General features: G+C 43.8%; 2 protein-coding genes across 7 annotated transcripts in view; one reads left to right on the forward strand and one right to left on the reverse strand.

Annotated features, from left to right (window-relative positions):
- Nucleotides 1-13,427, reverse strand: part of ss18 (SS18 subunit of BAF chromatin remodeling complex) — a 19,654-nt gene extending 6,227 nt beyond the window's left edge. For 2 of the 6 annotated variants that reach the window (XM_063219357.1, XM_063219358.1), the window contains exons 1-7: nucleotides 13,088-13,425; nucleotides 12,170-12,246; nucleotides 11,913-11,997; nucleotides 10,744-10,882; nucleotides 2,637-2,861; nucleotides 1,462-1,632; nucleotides 1,001-1,078 (exon numbers count right to left, since the gene is read on the reverse strand). In XM_063219357.1, the coding sequence (XP_063075427.1) occupies nucleotides 1,001-1,078; nucleotides 1,462-1,632; nucleotides 2,637-2,861; nucleotides 10,744-10,882; nucleotides 11,913-11,997; nucleotides 12,170-12,246; nucleotides 13,088-13,156 (844 nt within the window). In that variant the 5' untranslated portion in view covers nucleotides 13,157-13,425. Of the gene's footprint in view, nucleotides 1-1,000; nucleotides 1,079-1,461; nucleotides 1,633-2,636; nucleotides 2,862-10,743; nucleotides 10,883-11,912; nucleotides 11,998-12,169; nucleotides 12,247-13,087 lie in introns of all 6 variants that reach the window. The other 4 variants (XM_063219356.1, XM_063219361.1, XM_063219359.1 and 1 more) reach the window with 4 other exon arrangements.
- A 720-nt stretch (nucleotides 13,428-14,147) lies between these two features.
- LOC134466494 (proteasome subunit alpha type-7-like) lies at nucleotides 14,148-17,710 on the forward strand. Its single transcript, XM_063220391.1, has 7 exons — nucleotides 14,148-14,374; nucleotides 14,848-14,974; nucleotides 15,085-15,209; nucleotides 15,810-15,932; nucleotides 16,127-16,246; nucleotides 16,336-16,398; nucleotides 17,433-17,710. Exons 1-7 carry the CDS (start codon nucleotides 14,273-14,275, stop codon nucleotides 17,526-17,528), a joined length of 756 nt encoding a protein of 251 aa, XP_063076461.1. The 5' UTR covers nucleotides 14,148-14,272; the 3' UTR covers nucleotides 17,529-17,710.
- Nucleotides 17,711-18,923: the final 1,213 nt, after the last annotated feature.

Below are 18,923 nucleotides of genomic sequence, written 5' to 3' on the forward strand. Positions count from 1 at the left end.
CTGCATAGTAGATTAACAGAGAATGTATGTAAAATGTCATGCAAGATCACAAGATGGTTACTTCTTAAAGCATGCACATGTTAAATGCAGGACCTAGCAGTGTCAGCATGCTCCGTGCAAAGATTAAGTTTGGCATATGCCCCCTTCATCTTCAATATGTCCCGAGGATTAGAAACTGGACCTTAACTACTTGTAGAATGTTGCCCAGCAGCACATATTCCGTGTAAAAGCCAGGTGTAGATTATGAAAATCATTAAACATTAGGTAAATAAAACCTAGCCAAAGCAGAGAAGACCAACTCATTTCCAGTAGGATATCCATCACAACAAGTAGGCAGAAATGTCACTAAAGTTTAGGGGGGAGTAAAAATGCCAGCGTCTTCCTGCTTTATTATACACGTGCATATTTTCTTTCGCCCAACTCTGGAGGGCACTCAAAATGGCCGACGGTATTACAAATTCCAAGCTATTTAGGCTTTTCAACATCTTTTACTTCATGCGATCCTACATTTTCTGACCAAAATTGTCTGAAATATTGCTCACCTACGCAATGGCTACCATTCACCACTGGCGCGGTACCTCCTTTTTAAATAACATTCACCACTGAAAGCAACATCTTTAACACGTGCACAACACAAACACAGTTCCAGCCAGCATAACAACGAATGGCCTCTGCCATTCTGTATTCTGCACGTCACAAAAAAAGTAGTGTGAATGTTGCTCCAGCAGTGTCCAGCTTTCCATCGAGATCGTACCGTAAATGTCTTAGCTCGCCATCCCCCATGAGAAAACGAACTCATGACTCGCAAACTATAACCTCACTCGTCATCTAGTCTGCCGATAGCCAGGCTACTGCCGCGCATGTACCACTATAACCCTACTCGGGAAGGTCGGAGGGGAACATCTGAGACACTACCGCTTTCAACCCGTACGGTGGCCAAGGACGATAACTACTCAGCATCACTTTATGGCTTTTCGGTAAAAGTGTGCAACTACGCTACCTTCAGGGGCTCCCTGGGCGCCGTGGCTGTACTGGTCTCCGTAATACTCCTCCTGGCCTGGGTACTGTTGAGGAGGCCCTGTGTATGGACAGATGCACAACGAAACCCGTGAAGATCACGAAGGCAATACAGTGCGCGGTCGATCGTCCGTCGTCTCGTCCGAGGAGGTTGCCCAAGCGCCATGCACTAACGCACCCTTTTTCTTCCGATGGAGAGATTGCCCGTGAAGTTATTGGCTATTAGTGTGAACGTGACATCCCAGCTCCGAGTGGGTTCGCAGAGAATAATCTAACGTACGGCGAGCCGCAGACGCAACAGAGAGAGAGAAAGAGAGCAGAAGATGGAAAAACTCACACGCGGGCGGCCAATGACAACACAAAAGTCGTGCATGTTGCAAGGCGCTCTGGATAGAAGTGTTCAAGTGTAAAGCAATGCAATGCAATGCATTGCAATGTGCTTACCTTGCTGTGGCGGCCTGTAGGGAGGCATTGGCCTCTGGCTCATGACGTGGTTGCCCTGGTTCACCTGGCCCATCATGCCCATGGGATTCTGCTGACCCTGGTAGTGCTGCCCGCCGCCACCAGGGGGCATGTTGTACTGCTGGGACGGTGGTTGCTGGTGCATCATGGGACCTGCAGCAGTGGATGAGAGTGTGAGAATGAAGTCAGTGAAAAATATTTCAGGACCGATAGAATAGGAATAATCTGAGTCTGAACCCTTAATTTTGTATAATTCAAGATTGGTTTTGGTCTTTTTGACTTAATTTATAGACAGGAAACAAATGGGGAGAGAGAGACAGGGAAGGGTTTTCAAATTACCCAGGCCGGAATCGAACCCGGGTCACCAGCGTTGCATCCCAGTGCCCTACCGTTAGCACCACGGCAGGGCACCGCTAACAATTTCAGCAATATGAACAAAACATGAATGATTACAAAACCACCGCAGGAAGGGCTCCAGCTTGTCTAAAGGACATACTAAGGTCTTGTGTCCCTGGAAGAGAACTACGCTCCTCAGACACAAACAGTCTGGCCCTGCCGCCTGCTCTGCTCTAAGCCATCCCAGTCAAGACTGTTCTCAGTCATTGTTCTTCAGCGGTGGAACAGTCTCCCAGAGGCAGCAGGACTAGGCACATCTCTCTCAGCCTTCAAGAAGCAAAGACTCTCCTTCGTCACTGACTACTACACACTAATGCGTGAGCTGCTCCAGTCCCGGGCCAGACTCTATGGCATGATGTTTACGTGTGTGTGTGTGTGTGTGTGTGTGTGTGTGTGTGTGTGTACTCTACTTAACCCTGTGCTAATGTACTAAAAAATACCTAACCATACTTCTGTTGTGCTGTATATTTCCTGTGAACCTTTCATCTGTTAGTGATGTGGTAAAAAAGCGTTTTGGTAAAAAAAAGCGTCTTCCAAAATGTAATACGATGTTATGTAACGTAATTTCATACTTGCAAACAAATTCTTTCCAACCTGAAATCAAGCGCTGAACCTGAATATGATCAGCCCTGATAATTGCCAAAGTGTCAAATTCTGCTTTTGAACAGCTCAATGTCTTTAACGTCAAGGCACACACACTGATCCCCCATCCAACACCACACAACCCACGCGTTGGGTTCTCGAAACGAAGCAAAAGATACCTTGGTTGGGCTGCATGTTCATGTTGGGCCGTGGGCCGTAGTTCCCCATGGGCTGGCCTTGGCTCATGTTCATCTGGCCTTGAGCGGGCATGCCCTGCGAGGAGGGCACGGCGTGGTTGTAGCCGCCCATAGAGCCGTGGCTGCTGGGGGGCATGTTCATCGAGCCGCTGGGCATGTTGGGGGCCTGGTTGGGGCCGGGACCCTGCATGGGCATGTGGTTGGGGCCTGGAAAAGAATAGAACACAAGTACGGAGCATTTAGAGATGGATAGATAGTTTGTTCTAGTTGATTTGATTAGGATTGATACATATCATGACTGTACAACAGCTCAACAGAAAGCATCATGGCATGTATAACCTCCTAGGCTAATTACAAATGCCCATCCCTATAATGGACAACAGTTATTTTCTGGTCAGGCTTGCATGTTGGGTGCCTGGAGGTCAACAGTGTTGGGAGTAACGCGTTACAAAAGTAACTAATTACTGTAATGCATTACCTTTTTGAGTAACGCAGTAATGTAACGGATTACAGGGGAAAAAAATAATCGGTAATATGTCCTCGTTACAATGCAAGTAATTTGCACATTACAACGCATTTTTTTCACCTACATTTTGTGTGGGTATTTTTTTTCTTTATACAGTGTTCGCGGATCACCGCGAGATCAGCTATTGCATCTGATAGCCTACGTCCGCGCAGAGATTTTAAAGTTCAACGCAGAACATTGCTTCCTCTTTCACGCTTCGTCTCTCGAAATGGCAGGCTGACAAAGAATGACCGATCCAGAAGATCCAGCTTGCTCGTTTTCAAGATGTGTATATGCCCACTACTTTGACTTCATTGAAAATAAGGACGCCAAGAACATTTCATTTAAATGCACACTGTACTTGAAACCCAAACCGCTTTCCACGTCGAAAAACAGTAGCCTACAAACAATTTGACGATTTGAAGAGGTGCGATAGCACCACCAAATTAATCAGGAAAGGAGGGGATGCATCCCATTCGCACGAGACAGGGACACGGCATGGTATCCGACGGGGAGGGTGAGTAGGCCTACGTTGCACCCGCCTCACTTTTGTTCAACTAAACATCACTAAAATTGAAATAAATCCATTTGAAATATATTATACGTTCGCCTGTCAAAGTAGTGAAATTGAAAATGCTTGCTGTCGTTGCATCACTCTGTACCCTATCACTGTAAATTCCAGCGCAATAGTTGCATGAATAGAAATGAGAGCTTGCGGTAGTTCTGCCAGGAAGACGAAAGTCACGTGCGCATTTTGCAGAGCCAATCAGCGTTCACCATTTCCTTTATAGTGACGTGTCTAACTCTCCCCTCTCGCTTGCTCAGGTATGGCCGGTTCAAAATCTGTGCGCGCCAAAAACTTTATGGGTACAATTGCAGCCTATATCGCCTCTATTGATGTTTTCAGGAATATTATTTTGCTGTCGCCTCTCCTGCCACTCATGCTTAGCAATACACACTTTGCAACCGAAGGTCCCGTGCCATTTCACCAGTCCCCGAGGCTATTTTGATTGTAAAACCGTTTAGGGATATCGCCGCCGCGTCCGGGAAACTGACTTCGGATGCGTCTTGGTTACATTGTATTACTTTTCTAGAATCTTGCTGCGTTCTCCTCTGCCCCTGTCTTTCATGCGCGTTAGTTTTAGTTTCATAGTTTTTCGACTACTGGAATCCCGCGGAGACATCTGAGGTGAGAACAGTATGGGGGCTCACCTGATGTGGCACCTGCAGCCGCCGACAATCGACACTCCCTTCCCGGGAATCGCCCTTGCTCTTGGTTGCGTAGGTGCCGCGAGTCCGTGAGGTTTGCCTCTCACGTCCTCAGGGAAATCCCTTGAAGTATCGACTGCTTTATGCCTACTTGCAATACATTCTCATTTATCGTCATGCATTTTACTTTCATGCCTAGTCTCGCTGCCACTGTTATATTGCTCATTTCACTGGCTGTTTAACTCGTGGAGTGGTCCCTGTAATAGCCTATCGGAGTCAGTAGTCATGTTCTCCTTCTTGACCTAACGTCTTAAGTTAGTGGTTTATGTTGTGGTTGTTGATTGACTGGTGTGCCTCGCATGTGTTGCGGTGTTAAAGTGTCTGCTCCCGCCCTCAGTCATGCGCTTTATCACAAGAGGTTTGGAAGCCCTTTTATCCTGTCTAGTCGTGCGTTTTACCTAGAACCATGTCGCCCATACAATTCATTGTTTCGGTTTCGCTGTCGGTACGTGCGGGACATTTGGACTAGCGCTGGTGGAGTAGCGTTCATGATGATAGCCTACAAGCCATTACAAAGCGCATCCTTGCGAGGCTTTTAAACCACGCCTGTTCTATTCTATTCGCGATGGGCTTTCTCCTGTGACATTCGCCTACTACAGTGTTTCTCACCCCCTTTCGTGTCATGCACCTCCCAAGCCTTTTCATTGAGTTCCCCTAACTCTTATTTTACATCACATTTTCTATTCTAGTGTGACTATGCTCCATGCATTTGTTAAATTATATTTTCCCAAGTACCCCTGCAGTGTGCTCGTGTACCCCTAGTGGTATATGTAACCCTGGTTGGGAAACACTGGCCTACTACACTAATGACGCTAGCTGGCCTTATTTTATCGTATGCTTTATCCATTGTGTATCATGGATGGTTTAGGAACAGATTTCGTCTAGTTATTACTGTTGACTTTTCTTTACTTTATTAGTGTAGCTACACAGTGTGTCATAATGCTCATGCTCTAGGTTTTACTGCTGTCTTTAAATATTGTCGGTGTTTCATGTCCCTCAGTCCATTCATTTAGGTACTTCTGTTTGTACTTTGGTCAGGCTCATTTGTTGTCCAGGTTGCCCCAGGAATGCGAGTAATCTGGCTTCCAGAATAATGGCTTAAAATGTTCATAGTCGGGGATGCAGCCATGCGCCATGATTTCTCAAGCAAGCATCCATGTTTCTCTGAGTGGCATGTCTGTTGAGATTCGGGATGCATCATAAAACTGCCTTAACAGTTATCTGCACAGCAGTCAGCCTGAACTAGGCCTTCTGCTCTTTTACAATCATGTAGAATGACTTTGACTGCACGGTTAACAATGCCTTAATCTCTCGCCATGTTTGTTCTTTTGTCTCCTAGGATGTTTCTAGATTTGCTACTGATGTGTGGATGCCGCATGCCGCATAGGCCAACTCGGACCGCACAGTGGTTGACGCCACCACCTGGAGACCGTATGGGGAGTCTGTGACTCGTGAAACATTGCGCATAGCTTCTCGTGGCTCACCTTGAGTGCAGCACATCTGTCTCAGTTAAAATTGCTGAAAGTGGTCCAGGGATGTTTTTTGGGGGGGTTAATTTGTAGGCTACTAAGCTTTAAACGGCCCACGGCCCTATATGCCCTATATGCTGCATGCCAGTCCTGTCAGTGGACCACTATGCTCGCCTAGCCGTGGCAAAGGAAAAGGATAAATGCTTGCCTAGCAGTAACAAACATCGACTCCGCTGCTGACCATAAACTCTGTTTTTCTGTTTCCAGGAGCTCAGATGGTCGTGCTCCTTCACAGGTTGGGTCCCATTGCCATGCGCACACCCAGAGATTCTATGCTGCATGCATTTCCTTCTGTCACGTCTTCAGTCATTACAAGTTAGACGGCCTGGCAACTTCAACATGTCCTCCCAATAGGACGTTCAAGTTGGTTTTTATTGTCAATTTCTTTACATGCACTGGTCTTACAAAGAATTTGAAATTACGTTTCTTGCTTTCCTATGCAGACATAGTTTAATCTAGGTAAGGGCATAGACAGTATAGACATAGACAGTACTCATACATGGACATAAGACAGTATGGGCATAGGCAGTGCTCATACAGACATTTAAAGTGCAGACTGAACAACAAAAGACTTGTAGAGAACATACATTATGAGGAGGTATTTGTCGTGCTTTTTCTAAAAGTCCTTAATAGCGTTCTGACATAGTAATAGTAGCATTTGAAGAAAATAAATATTAAAATAGGTCTATCAAGTACCCCAGCAGCTGTGTGTGTGTGTGTGTGCGTGTCTAGTGCAGGTAGAAAGTGCGGTGTGTGCGTGTGGGCGTGTGAGAGTCGTGTGTAAGTTTTGCTGTGATCTGGCTTTACGTGTACCTCCGAGACTCTGTTTAACCTAATTTGTTTTCGCTCATCCCTATTCACCTCATAGGGTCCATTCTCGCGAGCGTCCTGTTTTGCGACCTAGGCCTATCCATTGCTCCCTCGGCTTTCTCTTCAAAGCGGTTTTCCTTAAGTATCTTGCGGTTTCCTGCACTTTTCCCCGCGATCCCACACTTCTCAGTTATCCCTGCCCATCGTCAGGCGTAGCAGCTATATGCTATCTTGCATTGTATGTCTTGTAAAGGCTCTTAGCTCAGCGTTCTCTTGTAGTCTCACAGTAATGTAGCGTGGTTATTTCATTGGCATTGATGCACCGGTAGACCGGCTGGGAGAGGAGCTAGGAAGTAGAGGGCTCAATTCTTGTTGACTGATTTGCATTTGAACTGAAATATTTCTTTCAACACTTAACCCTTGCACTGGTAGTCTACTGCATGTGGGAAAGTCTGTTTTTTACTTTGCACTTGATCTTAACTCAGCATATAGGCCTAGTAAAGGACGACATCAAAAGACAAGTGTTTGCGCGACAGCTCCGTGACTCCCTCACAGGCTCACATGCATTGCCTATAACGGACCGTAGTCTACGGTTCACTTGGGGAGCTCAAGTTTGGGTAGGCCTATCTAATGCTCAATAAGGTCATCTCTCTTGCACATACATATCAGAGCTGGTTCTTGTACTAGTAGGCAATTAGGCCATCACTCCCCGCCCTTTGCACCCTTCTACATGTGTCGCACCACTGTCGCCCTTTTGTCTGTCAGGCCTTCTCTCGCTCTCATACTGCTCTCCCTAAAGGTGTCCATGCCTTGTTGGTTGCCCCCGGGAGGGCTTCTGCGCCATTCTGCTGCTCCAAGAGCATACTGTATATGCCGCTTGCCTAGCCGTGGCTATTAAAGGAACATTTAATAAATAAAATGAAGCTTGCCTAGCCGTGGCAAACTAGCCTATGTAGAAATAACTAGGGCTCTTAACACCTGCCAACCAGCCAAATGCCGGTGAATGTTCAGTTTGGCTGATCTGAAAGGAAAACCTTCAAGCCACTTTTTCCTATTGGTGAGTATGTATTCGGGTAGCAACATTATCTTTTACTAGCCACCTTGGCTGGTTATATGAAGTGACATTAGAGCCCTGTAAATGCTGCTCGCCTAGCCGTGGCTAAGAAAGGGAAATGCTGCTTGCCTAGCCGTGGCAAAGACAATAGGGAAAAGAAATAATGCAGCTCGCCTAATTGAAAACGTCATTTTCCTGTGCAACTTTCCATGTGAGGGTCCTTCTGCGTGTCTGCATGACCTTTTGTCAGTCTGCTACAACTACTGGTGGTGGTGTTGGTGTATTACATGTCTACAGTGTGGCCACTAGGGGTGGCTGTTCCCGCATACCTTCATAATGTCATGTCTATCTCAGTTATTCTCCCTTCCCATTATCTGCTCTAGGTAGGTTCCAGTCGTCGCCTACGGTGGGTCATTTGTCTCTTCTTCTCCTTGCTCTCTTTTTGGGGGTAAGTTGCGTTCTTATCTTAGGATTTTAATCTTTATCGGCAGGATTAAAACCTGGCCCTCTTAGTTTTGGGGGTTAAAGATCCAGTTCCTGCTGCACGGCTACAGCAGGCTCTCCGGGATCTGCTGGCGCAAGACCCGGGCTGATGATTGGACCTACGCCAAAGACTATCTACCCTCTGTCAATTCTATGTCAACAATGTTAACATTAAATCATTTAAACTAATTCATCTCTCTGGAGTCTTTCTGGCTGAAATGAGAGCTTGCGGTAGTTCTGCCAGGAAGACGAAAGTCACGTGCGCATTTTGCAGAGCCAATCAGCGTTCACCATTTCCTTTATAGTGACGTGTCTAACTCTCCCCTCTCGCTTGCTCAGGTATGGCCGGTTCAAAATCTCCTCCACCATCCCCACCACCACCAGGTTGGTCCAGTCTTCCTGTCCGGGGGGTTAAAGATCCAGTTCCTGCTGCACGGCTACAGCAGGCTCTCCGGGATCTGCTGGCGCAAGACCCGGGCTGATGATTGGACCTACGCCAAAGACTATCTACCCTCTGTCAATTCTATGTCAACAATGTTAACATTAAATCATTTAAACTAATTCATCTCTCTGGAGTCTTTCTGGCTGAACTAGCTGTTTGCGCAAAGTCGCAGAATATGCTGGCCTCGGTGCTGACTGAGCGCGCGTAAAGAATAGTTCTAGAGTTGTGAGTGAGTGACAAACATATCTCCGCACGAAGTCACATGATTCAGGCGAGCCACGAGCTTGCAAACTGACTGGCTGGTATCCTCGCAATCATTTTTTTCGCCTATAATTTCGTTCATTGATAAGACATTTTCCCCGGTGTGCTGTATATAGGCCTAATTAATATTCAAAATGGACCTACTGTAGCAATGCATCTGCTCTTTTATTAATAATAAATTTCAAACTCGTAGTGCAGTGAGGTGGCTTTATGTTTCAGCCAAGTGCAACGGAGCCTGTGCTGCATGCGTCCTCAGTAGATAAAACAACGGCGCTGGTGTGCATGGTAAGGTGTGGTAAGAAGAGAAAGGATTAATCATTGTATTGGTGAATCTATGTGGGTAAGATGCAATTCCTGAAAATGTTGGTTTTCAGTCTGCAGACTTCCAAAACGACTTGTGGATGGCAGGTGAAAGTCATGCCACCTCATAGATTTGCACTGTAGATTACCAAATTCTTATTTCCAGTCATTTTGGCAAAAGTAACTAAAAGTAATGCAAAAGTAGTGTAATGCCTTACTTAAAAAAAAAAGTAATGTTGTAATGTAAGGCATTACTTTTAAACGACAGTAATATGTAATAAGTAGTGCATTACAGTTTTTGAGTAACTTTCCCAACAGTGGTGGTCAAACACAATTTCAAACTTCTGTGCTAACCTTGGTACATAGATTTTTGACAATAAAGCACTCTTGACTTGACTTGGTGGTTAGGACTGGGATCCTGACTTAGCAAGTGGTTTGGGTACTGGAGAGGAAACGAAAACAGAGCAGTGTTTTGATAATGAATGGTGTTCTCTGTCTTGAAAAGTTTGGAGGGGAGGGGAGGGGCCACAGACCAGCATCATCAGTCTAGGAGGAAATGCATCCTAACAACAGCCTGAGGAATTCATTACTAATATTTTAAAATTAACTGTAGGAGCAGCAATAGATCAACTGATAGTGTGTGTTTTGGATCAAACCCTTTTGTTTCATTAAACTTGCAGTCTTGGATAGGTAAATGAATACAAGCTTCTATGAACATGAAAACGGCCAGCCTTCCTCCTAGTGAATGCTTCTTTTAAAAAGGTTATACCAGGACACCAACACATGAACGGAATTCTCTGACAAGGGTAAACAATACTGGCGTCTAGACGACAACTACAGCAGTTTAAAAAAAAAAAGTGCAGAATTTCTGTCTATATCTGAGGTCACAGCATATGAACTTGAGGTGATACCGCACAGTCCATAAACAGATTTGAGTATACTCTCTAAGGCAGGCCAGGGCTATTCAAATGGCGGCCCTAGGGCCAGATGCGGCCCTCGGACAGCAAGGCTCTGGCCCCCCACAAGCCCCTTGAAATACAGAATTGTTTTTCGGAATTTAGAGATAAAAGTATGAGTTCCGTATCGAGCTGAAAAGGGACTCGGGACGTTAAAATGCAGGAAATTACATCTAACAAATGCAAAACTTACTGGGGGAGGACCCCAAGACCCCCTACCTCAATGAAGTGTCCCGTATTGTTTCTATTGACAGTCGGCAACCATAATACATGCATACATTTCGGCCCCTTTACTGAGAGGAATCTAAAAAACTGGCCCTCGTTGACATTTAATTGAATACCCCTGCTCTAAGTCCTGTAGATATTGCACCGTGTGTGTGTGCGTGTGCGTGTGCGTGTGTGTGTGTGTGTGTGTGTGTGTGTGTGTGTGTGTGTGTGTGTGTGTGTGTGTGTGTGTGTGTGTGTACACGTCTTCCTCACCGGGCATTTGTCCGTTCATCTGGTTCTGCATGTGTGGGGCTTGTGGTCCGTCTGAGGGCATGTTGTGGCCGTGCGGTGCCTGGGGAGGGGGACCACTCTGGTTCATGCCACCTGGCATTGGCATGTTTTGGGTGGGAGGCTGCAGAGGACAAGACTTGTGTTAATAGAACAGAATAGAACAGAATAGAATATGTCAGTTCACAGTCTGCCACAGCGAGACTAGGTTTGAGTTCAAGTGGTTAGCAGCATTGTAGTGATGACCTTGTCATTGGTGTTCAAGCACAATTCAGTGCTGATTTAAAAAAAACCTGCCATGTACCTGGGTACAATGAACTATTAAGTAGTGATGTCAACAATGATCGATTCGGCGATCCGAATCGATCCGGGGCATGGACGATCCAGATCCAGATCCGGCAAGTTCCAGAATCAATCCGGCAATTTTTTTAAGTTTCAATTACTTCCATGGATATTTCGGGAGCAAATGAATGTTAAATTAAATAAAAACACTTCAAAACATTGCAAGACTGATACAGACTGATACAGAAAACAGCCAATAAATTGTTGCTCAGTATCTGACTACTTGTATTTCCTCATCATGGCTGAACATTTGCTTTGCGTTCAGTAGAAATGTAATGCATTGCAATGCATTGTAGAATTGAATCGAATCGGATTGGATCTAATAGAATCGAATCGAATCGGATCTACTACCTCCCGAATCGTGATCGAATCGGATCGTGAGGGCAGTGCCGATCCACACCACTACTATTAAGTATCTGCTTTTGCAGAGGTCATTTATGCTTTCTAAATGAGATGCTAAATGATAGTTTTGGTGTCATCGTCTGCTATCACTATGTCCGGGGAATGAGTAGAATCCAGTAAAATCTCTAAATAGAGCATGAAGAAAAGCCATCATTTGAATGTTGTGCATTGAAGTGCTCCTCTACTGCCTGAACAATAATGATCAGACAGAGTTCATATGTTGGATAGCCAGGGAATTCATGTTTGTTTTTGCAACAGGTTTGTGTCATTCCAGATTTTCCATTGTTGTTTTTGTTTTGGTTAAGTTTACCAAATAATAGTGGTCACTCCACGCTTTGCATAAAAGTTATGACCTCTTTAGACAGTAGGCCTATGCTATATTCAAATAACCACAGCCTAAGAACACTCACCGCGGGAAGGAGAGACTGCATGTTCTGATTCGAGTCTGCTATCGTGGCCAGGTATACTAGGTTTCTGTGAAGCATCTGTTGGTACCTGTTATGAGAGAGAGAGAGAGAGAGAGAGAGAGAGAGAGAGAGAGAGAGAGAGAGAGAGAGAGAGAGAGAGAGAGAGAGAGAATAAATGTCAGTTTTGGTCTCTGTGTGTATCACATGTGTGACAGAATCTACAGTCAAGGCATTATTGCTATTAAGAGCAGATCACTTACTGTGAACATTCAGCTGTCTTTCCTTTGCTCTGGAAGTCCATTATGCATTGTATGAGTTGATTATTCTCATCCAGTAACTGAAAGAGTAATTCACATGGTGCTTTTATTAGTAATTTTAAAATAAACATTGTACAGTGCTAAGACAAACGTATGTGTAACAAGTAAGGAAGCTTGGGAAACACCACCTTACAGATTCATATTTGACTTATTGTTGTAGGCTCAATGCTGTAGGCCTAAATGTCTGATTGAGTGTCGCTCCAGAAATCATAGGCCTACTATGTAATGAAAACATGTAACATGGTGGGGGTTCATTTGTTGACAATGGCTGTTTAGATTTTGCCCATTAATGAGTAATGTGTAACAGTGCAATGGGTTCGGGTGTGGATAGGGCCCTAATCGGGCATGGGTAGTTTCAGCGTTAACTTCTGCCTTTTATCGGCTGCTCCATTACGTGAACACACTAGCCCGCATGGTTTCATTGTTGTGTGTTGTGTATTTGTTTTAGAGAACGTTATCACAATTTACCATAGTGTCTCAAAAATAGCCACAAACAGTCTGAACAGCCATCCCCACAATGGGATTGTGTCTTCAACGTTGTGTGTATTCACTGCTGCTAACAAAGCGCCTGCATCAATCTGGCTTTGGAAAAAAACTAGGCCTTCGCTGTACGCTAGCACGCGTATTTTTAAACTGGCGACAATGTAACTTTGTATGAGGAGTACGTTGTATCCATGCGTTCTTTAGAGGCGGCGGCGAAGTTTGTATCGACCGCGCGCCGTGACTACAACATTGTAATCAAGCAATTTCCCTCCTAACAGTTTGAGTTCGAAACCTAGAAGACACATACCCCTGAGCTAACAGCAGCTGCTACTACCTTACTCCACCATTCTGAACAAATACGCAATGAAAAACAATTACCTTTTGAATTCCTGCTGGTGTTATATCACCCTTTCCACGCGGTCTATGGGGTGCAAACGCCACCGACATTGTGATTTTATCAATATGATGGTTGAAACATACAATTTAAAACACAAATCAGTAGAACTCCAACCTCACAGCTCAAGGAAGGATGCTATTTAGTAACGCTGTATTCTTGGAGCGGGGGAGGTCGACACAAAGCTACAACACTTCTAACGTTTAATTTTCAAAGCTCCAAACTGGTTTCGTGAAATTAAATACATTCCTTCCCTGCATCTTTTCTTGAGACAATAGTGTATGCATGCATGCCTCATATGGGGTGAAAATTAGATATAATACCAATATGCCACTACGCATTGGACCCTAGAAATAGTGGTTCGCTCCAAAGTCAATCTCTTGTGCTGTGTGTGTATTAGGAGATGGTAGGTTCCAAGGTCTCAAAGGAGGAGGGTGCATGAAATTGTCTCAGACTACGTCATCTTGTAATTACAGTAGAGCGTAGCCCTGACAAAACTGTATGAAGCCTACAACGTGTTATTCTCCTGAAGTTACAATCCACAGCAACTGTTGGCTGAATCTCAGGTCAAGGGGCGCTGTAGCCTACTGTATTTGAGGGCTAAATTATATTGATCTATGCTGTACTCTTATTATTATTATTATTATTATTATTATTATTATTATTATTATTATTATTATTATGTTGCAATAGATGTAATCCCCTTGATTCTTATATTATTACTAATTCTTCTAGGCCTACTACTACTACTAATACTGCTACTACACTGCGTATACACAGCCTACTATTTATTTACTACACGGTAATAATGTCCACTATTTCTGTTGTGGTTTTACTAATGAATAATGAGGGATACCTTATAGTGTTGCTATTATTATAATAGCTTTATGATGTGTCAATTCCTTGCAACAATCCTGAACACAATGCACACACGATTAAAAACGAATAATTTCCCCTCACAGACCCCATAACAAACAGCTCATACAGGTCTACCCACTGCTGTCTACCACTTGGTTTATCCCAGTGTTCAGAGTTCATGCGCTTGCGCATCAAGGCAACTAGGAAGTAGTGGTAGGGTTTTTAAAAAGTGACTGCAGACTTCAGTGGTAGACACTGGTATTTCAGTATTGCCTTATTTACATTGTTTAATTGTTGAATAAGTGTGCGCAATGGCGGCGAGATATGATAGAGCCATTACTGTCTTTTCTCCTGATGGTCACTTATTTCAGGTGGAGTACGCTCAAGAAGCTGTCAAGAAAGGATCCACAGCTGTGAGTGAGTCCAGCATGAAATCAACAAACTCTATGTAAACACTTCGCAATGTAGCATTCTGCTGATCATATATGGGCGATAGTATAGTGTTGTGTAATTTCTTTTTCTTTTTCTTTAAACGAACCTTTATTCATTATCTTTCCTAAACCTTTCCATCCTGTTGCCATCGTAATTGCCATCCTCTTGAAGCAGTACCACAATGAAGCAGTAGGCCTAACTGTGTTGCAAACGTTCTACCTGCTAAAAATCAAATGACTGAGGTGTTGCATAAAACTACCTATCAATAGCAGTAACTACATTGTTGCCACGTGCGCAACAGAACGCTTTCCAATATTTTCTGAAGTTTACGCACGGAAAACGGCATCTACCAATATCACATTACGATGGTTATTTTGCAATGAACGCCTTCTAATCTTGTGTTAAAACAAACTATTTACTAATACGCTGAAATGTTATCACTGTTTTCCCATAGGTTGGCATAAGGGGCAAAGACATCGTGGTTCTGGGCGTAGAGAAAAAATCTGTGGCAAAACTGCAAGAGGAGAGGACAGTCCGCAAGATCTGTGATCTGGATGAACACGTCTGCATGGCCTTTGCAGGTCTGGTAGTAGATAATCGAGTACTATCTTTTACGATGAATAAGTTGTTACTGATTCATTCATTCATTCATCCATCCATCCATCCATCCATTGCAATTACCTGTCTCCAGGTCTGACTGCAGATGCACGCATCGTGATAAACAGGGCTCGTGTGGAGTGCCAAAGTCACAGATTGACGGTGGAGGATCCTGTAACTGTGGAATACATCACAAGATATATTGCCACCCTTAAGCAGGTAAAGACAATTCGAGTATTCACAGCCCCTGTAATGGAGTGATTTGGTCAGCCTGGAATGGATTTTGGTTGTTTACGACTAGACGGAGAATAATGTGCAAGTTGTGTTGTGCAGTATAGACCCAGTCGGCAACTCTTGAAAGTGCTTGTTTTCCCCCACGTTTTCTCCACCCACTGTATGAAGTGGCCAATCAATATGTCTAATGACTGACAGTGATTGGCACCGTACAACCAGCATTCGGAGGGGAAAACATGCCGTTTTATGGGCGGGCCAGAGGTGCCGACTGGGTCTATGGAGGGCAGAATTGCTCTTCCTTTCTCATTCTTTTTGTGGAAACGACAAAGCAAATCTGAATGATAAAAACATTTAAAGGAGAAATTGTTGTAGTTAGATAGAATCATTAATATTTAAACAAATCTTTTTCATTTATGTTTCAATCTATTTGGAGCTTGTGTTCACAAAAAAGTAATCAGAGCTCTGTTAAGTACTGCTGAGTGTGCATGTGAAAGCAATCCATGATGCGGCAGGATCAAGTCACCATGCCAGCTCCCATAAGTCGGCTGCTTTTGTTGTCCACCAATTCATCCTGCCTTCCTCCAGCGTTACACTCAGAGCAATGGACGCAGACCATTTGGGATCTCCGCTCTGATTGTGGGATTTGATAGTGATGGGACCCCAAGACTTTATCAGACAGACCCGTCAGGAACATACCACGCTTGGAAGGTGAGGGCATAACACAACGTAAAAAAAACGTTTAAAGTATTAGTTAACTTGTCTTCACATCTGTTGTATTGTTGTCCTTTACAAGAAGACTCTGATATGACTGTGGGCATGATCATATGATAAACCAATCATGCACACCGTGAATGCCACACGTCTTTGTGCTCCTTACTGATATTCATGTATGCCTTTTTTAGGCCAATGCCATTGGTCGCAGTGCAAAAACGGTGAGGGAATTTCTGGAAAAGAATTATACTGAGGGGGCCATCGTCAGTGACAACGACACCATGAAACTGGCCCTCAAAGCATTACTGGAGGTGAAATTTTCAGTCATTTTTGTTATTATGGTGTTAATGTCTTCGTAAACTTTCATGCAAACTAATCAGTGTGGTTCTTGTGTATACAGGTAGTGCAGTCAGGTGGGAAGAATATTGAGCTGGCAGTCATGAGGCGGAACCAACCACTGAAGGTATTGCTTACATACTGTACAAGCCTCATGAGTTATACCAAAGAACCATCAATTAGAGTAAGATACTTCAAGCCCATACTCTTCTAAAATCTATTTGACATCAGGTGAACGCCCCTTTAGGAGACCTTTGGAGACTTTAGGTTGGGAATAAATGGAGTTCCCTTTCCGCTGTAGATGGTGGTTTAGTGCACATTCTATGCAAGTCGCTACCAAACGCCACAGAAAGAGAAGAAGAAGGAGGGGACTCCCCCTCAGGAAACCGAATTTAAGCACACTCCTTTGCATTGGGTGGGCGGAGTTTAACTTATCTTACTCTAATAGGATGATTGGTTGTACTACAGGGTGCACTAGTACAAACTCAATTATAAGATATGTGGCCATCAAGTAATTTGGGCAAACCTGTAAACGAATTCATAGAATTTCTTCTGGTGAACAAAATAGTGGTAACATGTTTAACACACATTTAACCACAGGGACATGTTATGCCCTCTGAAAACACAGGTATCCAAGTCCAACTCCATAACAATGGAGTCTCCACTGTTGTAAATCAAGCTCAATTGAGCATAACCAATCTAGAAGTACCAGTCAAAAAAAGTTCTGTGGTCAGATAAAACATGTCAGCTGTGTCTGTGGAGTGTGGACCAGTGAAGAAAACATGTCAGCTGTCTTTACTTAGGAGCATTAGTAGGCACCCTGGGTACAAACCAGAGGAAGATGATGTTCATTCGAACCAGGTCCCCATCTCTTCTGATGATTCCCTCAGGAAATCATGAGGCTGCTTTTCCTCAAAAAGCCTTGTACAAATTGTGATAATGGGGAAAGCCACACACTTTGTTATGTCAGTGAATATTAAACCCACATCTCACTTTCATATACCAGAAAGATCAAACCATGCAGGTATTGGGTTTTTATTTAGGTTTTGCATAGTTACAATTTTAATGACAGATTTTATTACTATTGCTGCAGAATGTGCCTAAATAGTTAGTCTGATTTTAATGATCGTGTTTTTGTGTCCCCTCCATCGCTGCCTGTAGATTTTGGAGTCAAAAGAGATTGAAACATTGGTGGAAGAGATTGAGAAAGAGAAAGAAGAGGAGGCAGAGAAGAAGAAACAGAAGAAGTCCTCTTGAAGCCTCCTCACATCCTCTCACTGTTTTCATTTTTACATTTTTTTTCTTTTCCAACAAAAGAAGTTTACAATTTTTCCTCTACAACAAAGGAAGTGCCCTATTTATTTTCACTATGAAATGCTATTCACAGCATGTTACTGAATTTCTCAGTCTTTTTGTGCAATAAAACACCCATTTATTGTGCACATTCTGTTTCTGTGAGTTTTCTATGTTGCAGTGGTGAGATGGTTGAAAAGTATTTTTTTTTCAGCATTCACAGATACTTTAAACACCAACAAAACGGTTTATCCTCAGAGCACAGGTGAACTATAGGTAATGCAGCATACACACATAGTGGGTCAAGCTGCTGCCGGCAGTAAAATACACATGGATGAACAAAAGCTGCTGTTCTCGTTATTATTACTTTATTTCAGCATGGGCGACTTAATGAAACCAAATGAATGCATACCAGACCTTGTTTTCTGCAAATGTAAATAGGGTGGCCAGCTTTATACAAATCGCAATTAGTAAATGTATAAAAAAACATTTAATCTTTTTGTAATTATGGTGCTTTAAGAAAATATGCATGTTTTGTTCATAACGATACCAAGCACAGTTGTCCCTTTTATAGTGTTTTTTAGTTAAAAAAAGAAATAAAAAAAGCTTCTGTAACTTTCGGTGTACATCATCAATTATTAGCAGAAGTGTAGCTGCAGCTCCACCATACTATTTTTCTCACCAGCAACTCTTCTTTTTGATGAGCGTACCTCTCAGAGCAGGCCCCGCGCTCCCTCAGTCATTTAAAACTAATTAGTGAAGGACCCAGGCGGTGTCTAATGGCAGCCCGGCGAGATGCCTGTCTGTTTTTTTTTTTTTTAACATTTCTTTTTTTCTTTTTCCTTTTTTCTTCTTTTTTTCTTAAATCCTCTCTTTTATTCCACCCCAGATTTGCTTATCCAGCAAGCCACTGCTTCGAATTCTCAAAGACACAATTATGGCTGGTGGTGGTGCACTGCTCCATAATGGGATCCTGGCCTTGCACCCACCGGGAAACTGCCAGGGCTTTAATCCTGAGTCCCCCTTTGAAAAAAAGAGGGGGGAAAAGATAGAGAGAAAGAAAGGCGGTGGTGGGGGTGGGGAGGGAGAAAAAGTTGTGCTATGTGGCAGGCGCCTAGCGCGCGGCGCCACCCCTGGAGTCTCCCCTGGACTCTCGCTAAAGACATAATGTTGAATGTGAAGTCCTTAATTTTAAGTTGGCTCCCGGAGCCAGGATTTCCTTAGTGGGTGACTTGGCGCTGATTGCTGTGGAGGCGCGGGGAGTGCGAGTTAAGTTCTTGGTGACCTCTTACAGCTGCTGCTCAGCCCCCTTGATTGTTTGTCTGAGTCTTTACACAAGACCTCCAGGGCCAGTTTAGT

Source organism: Engraulis encrasicolus, chromosome 16, assembly GCF_034702125.1.
Source record: "Engraulis encrasicolus isolate BLACKSEA-1 chromosome 16, IST_EnEncr_1.0, whole genome shotgun sequence".
NCBI classification, from domain to species: Eukaryota; Metazoa; Chordata; class Actinopteri; order Clupeiformes; family Engraulidae; genus Engraulis; species Engraulis encrasicolus.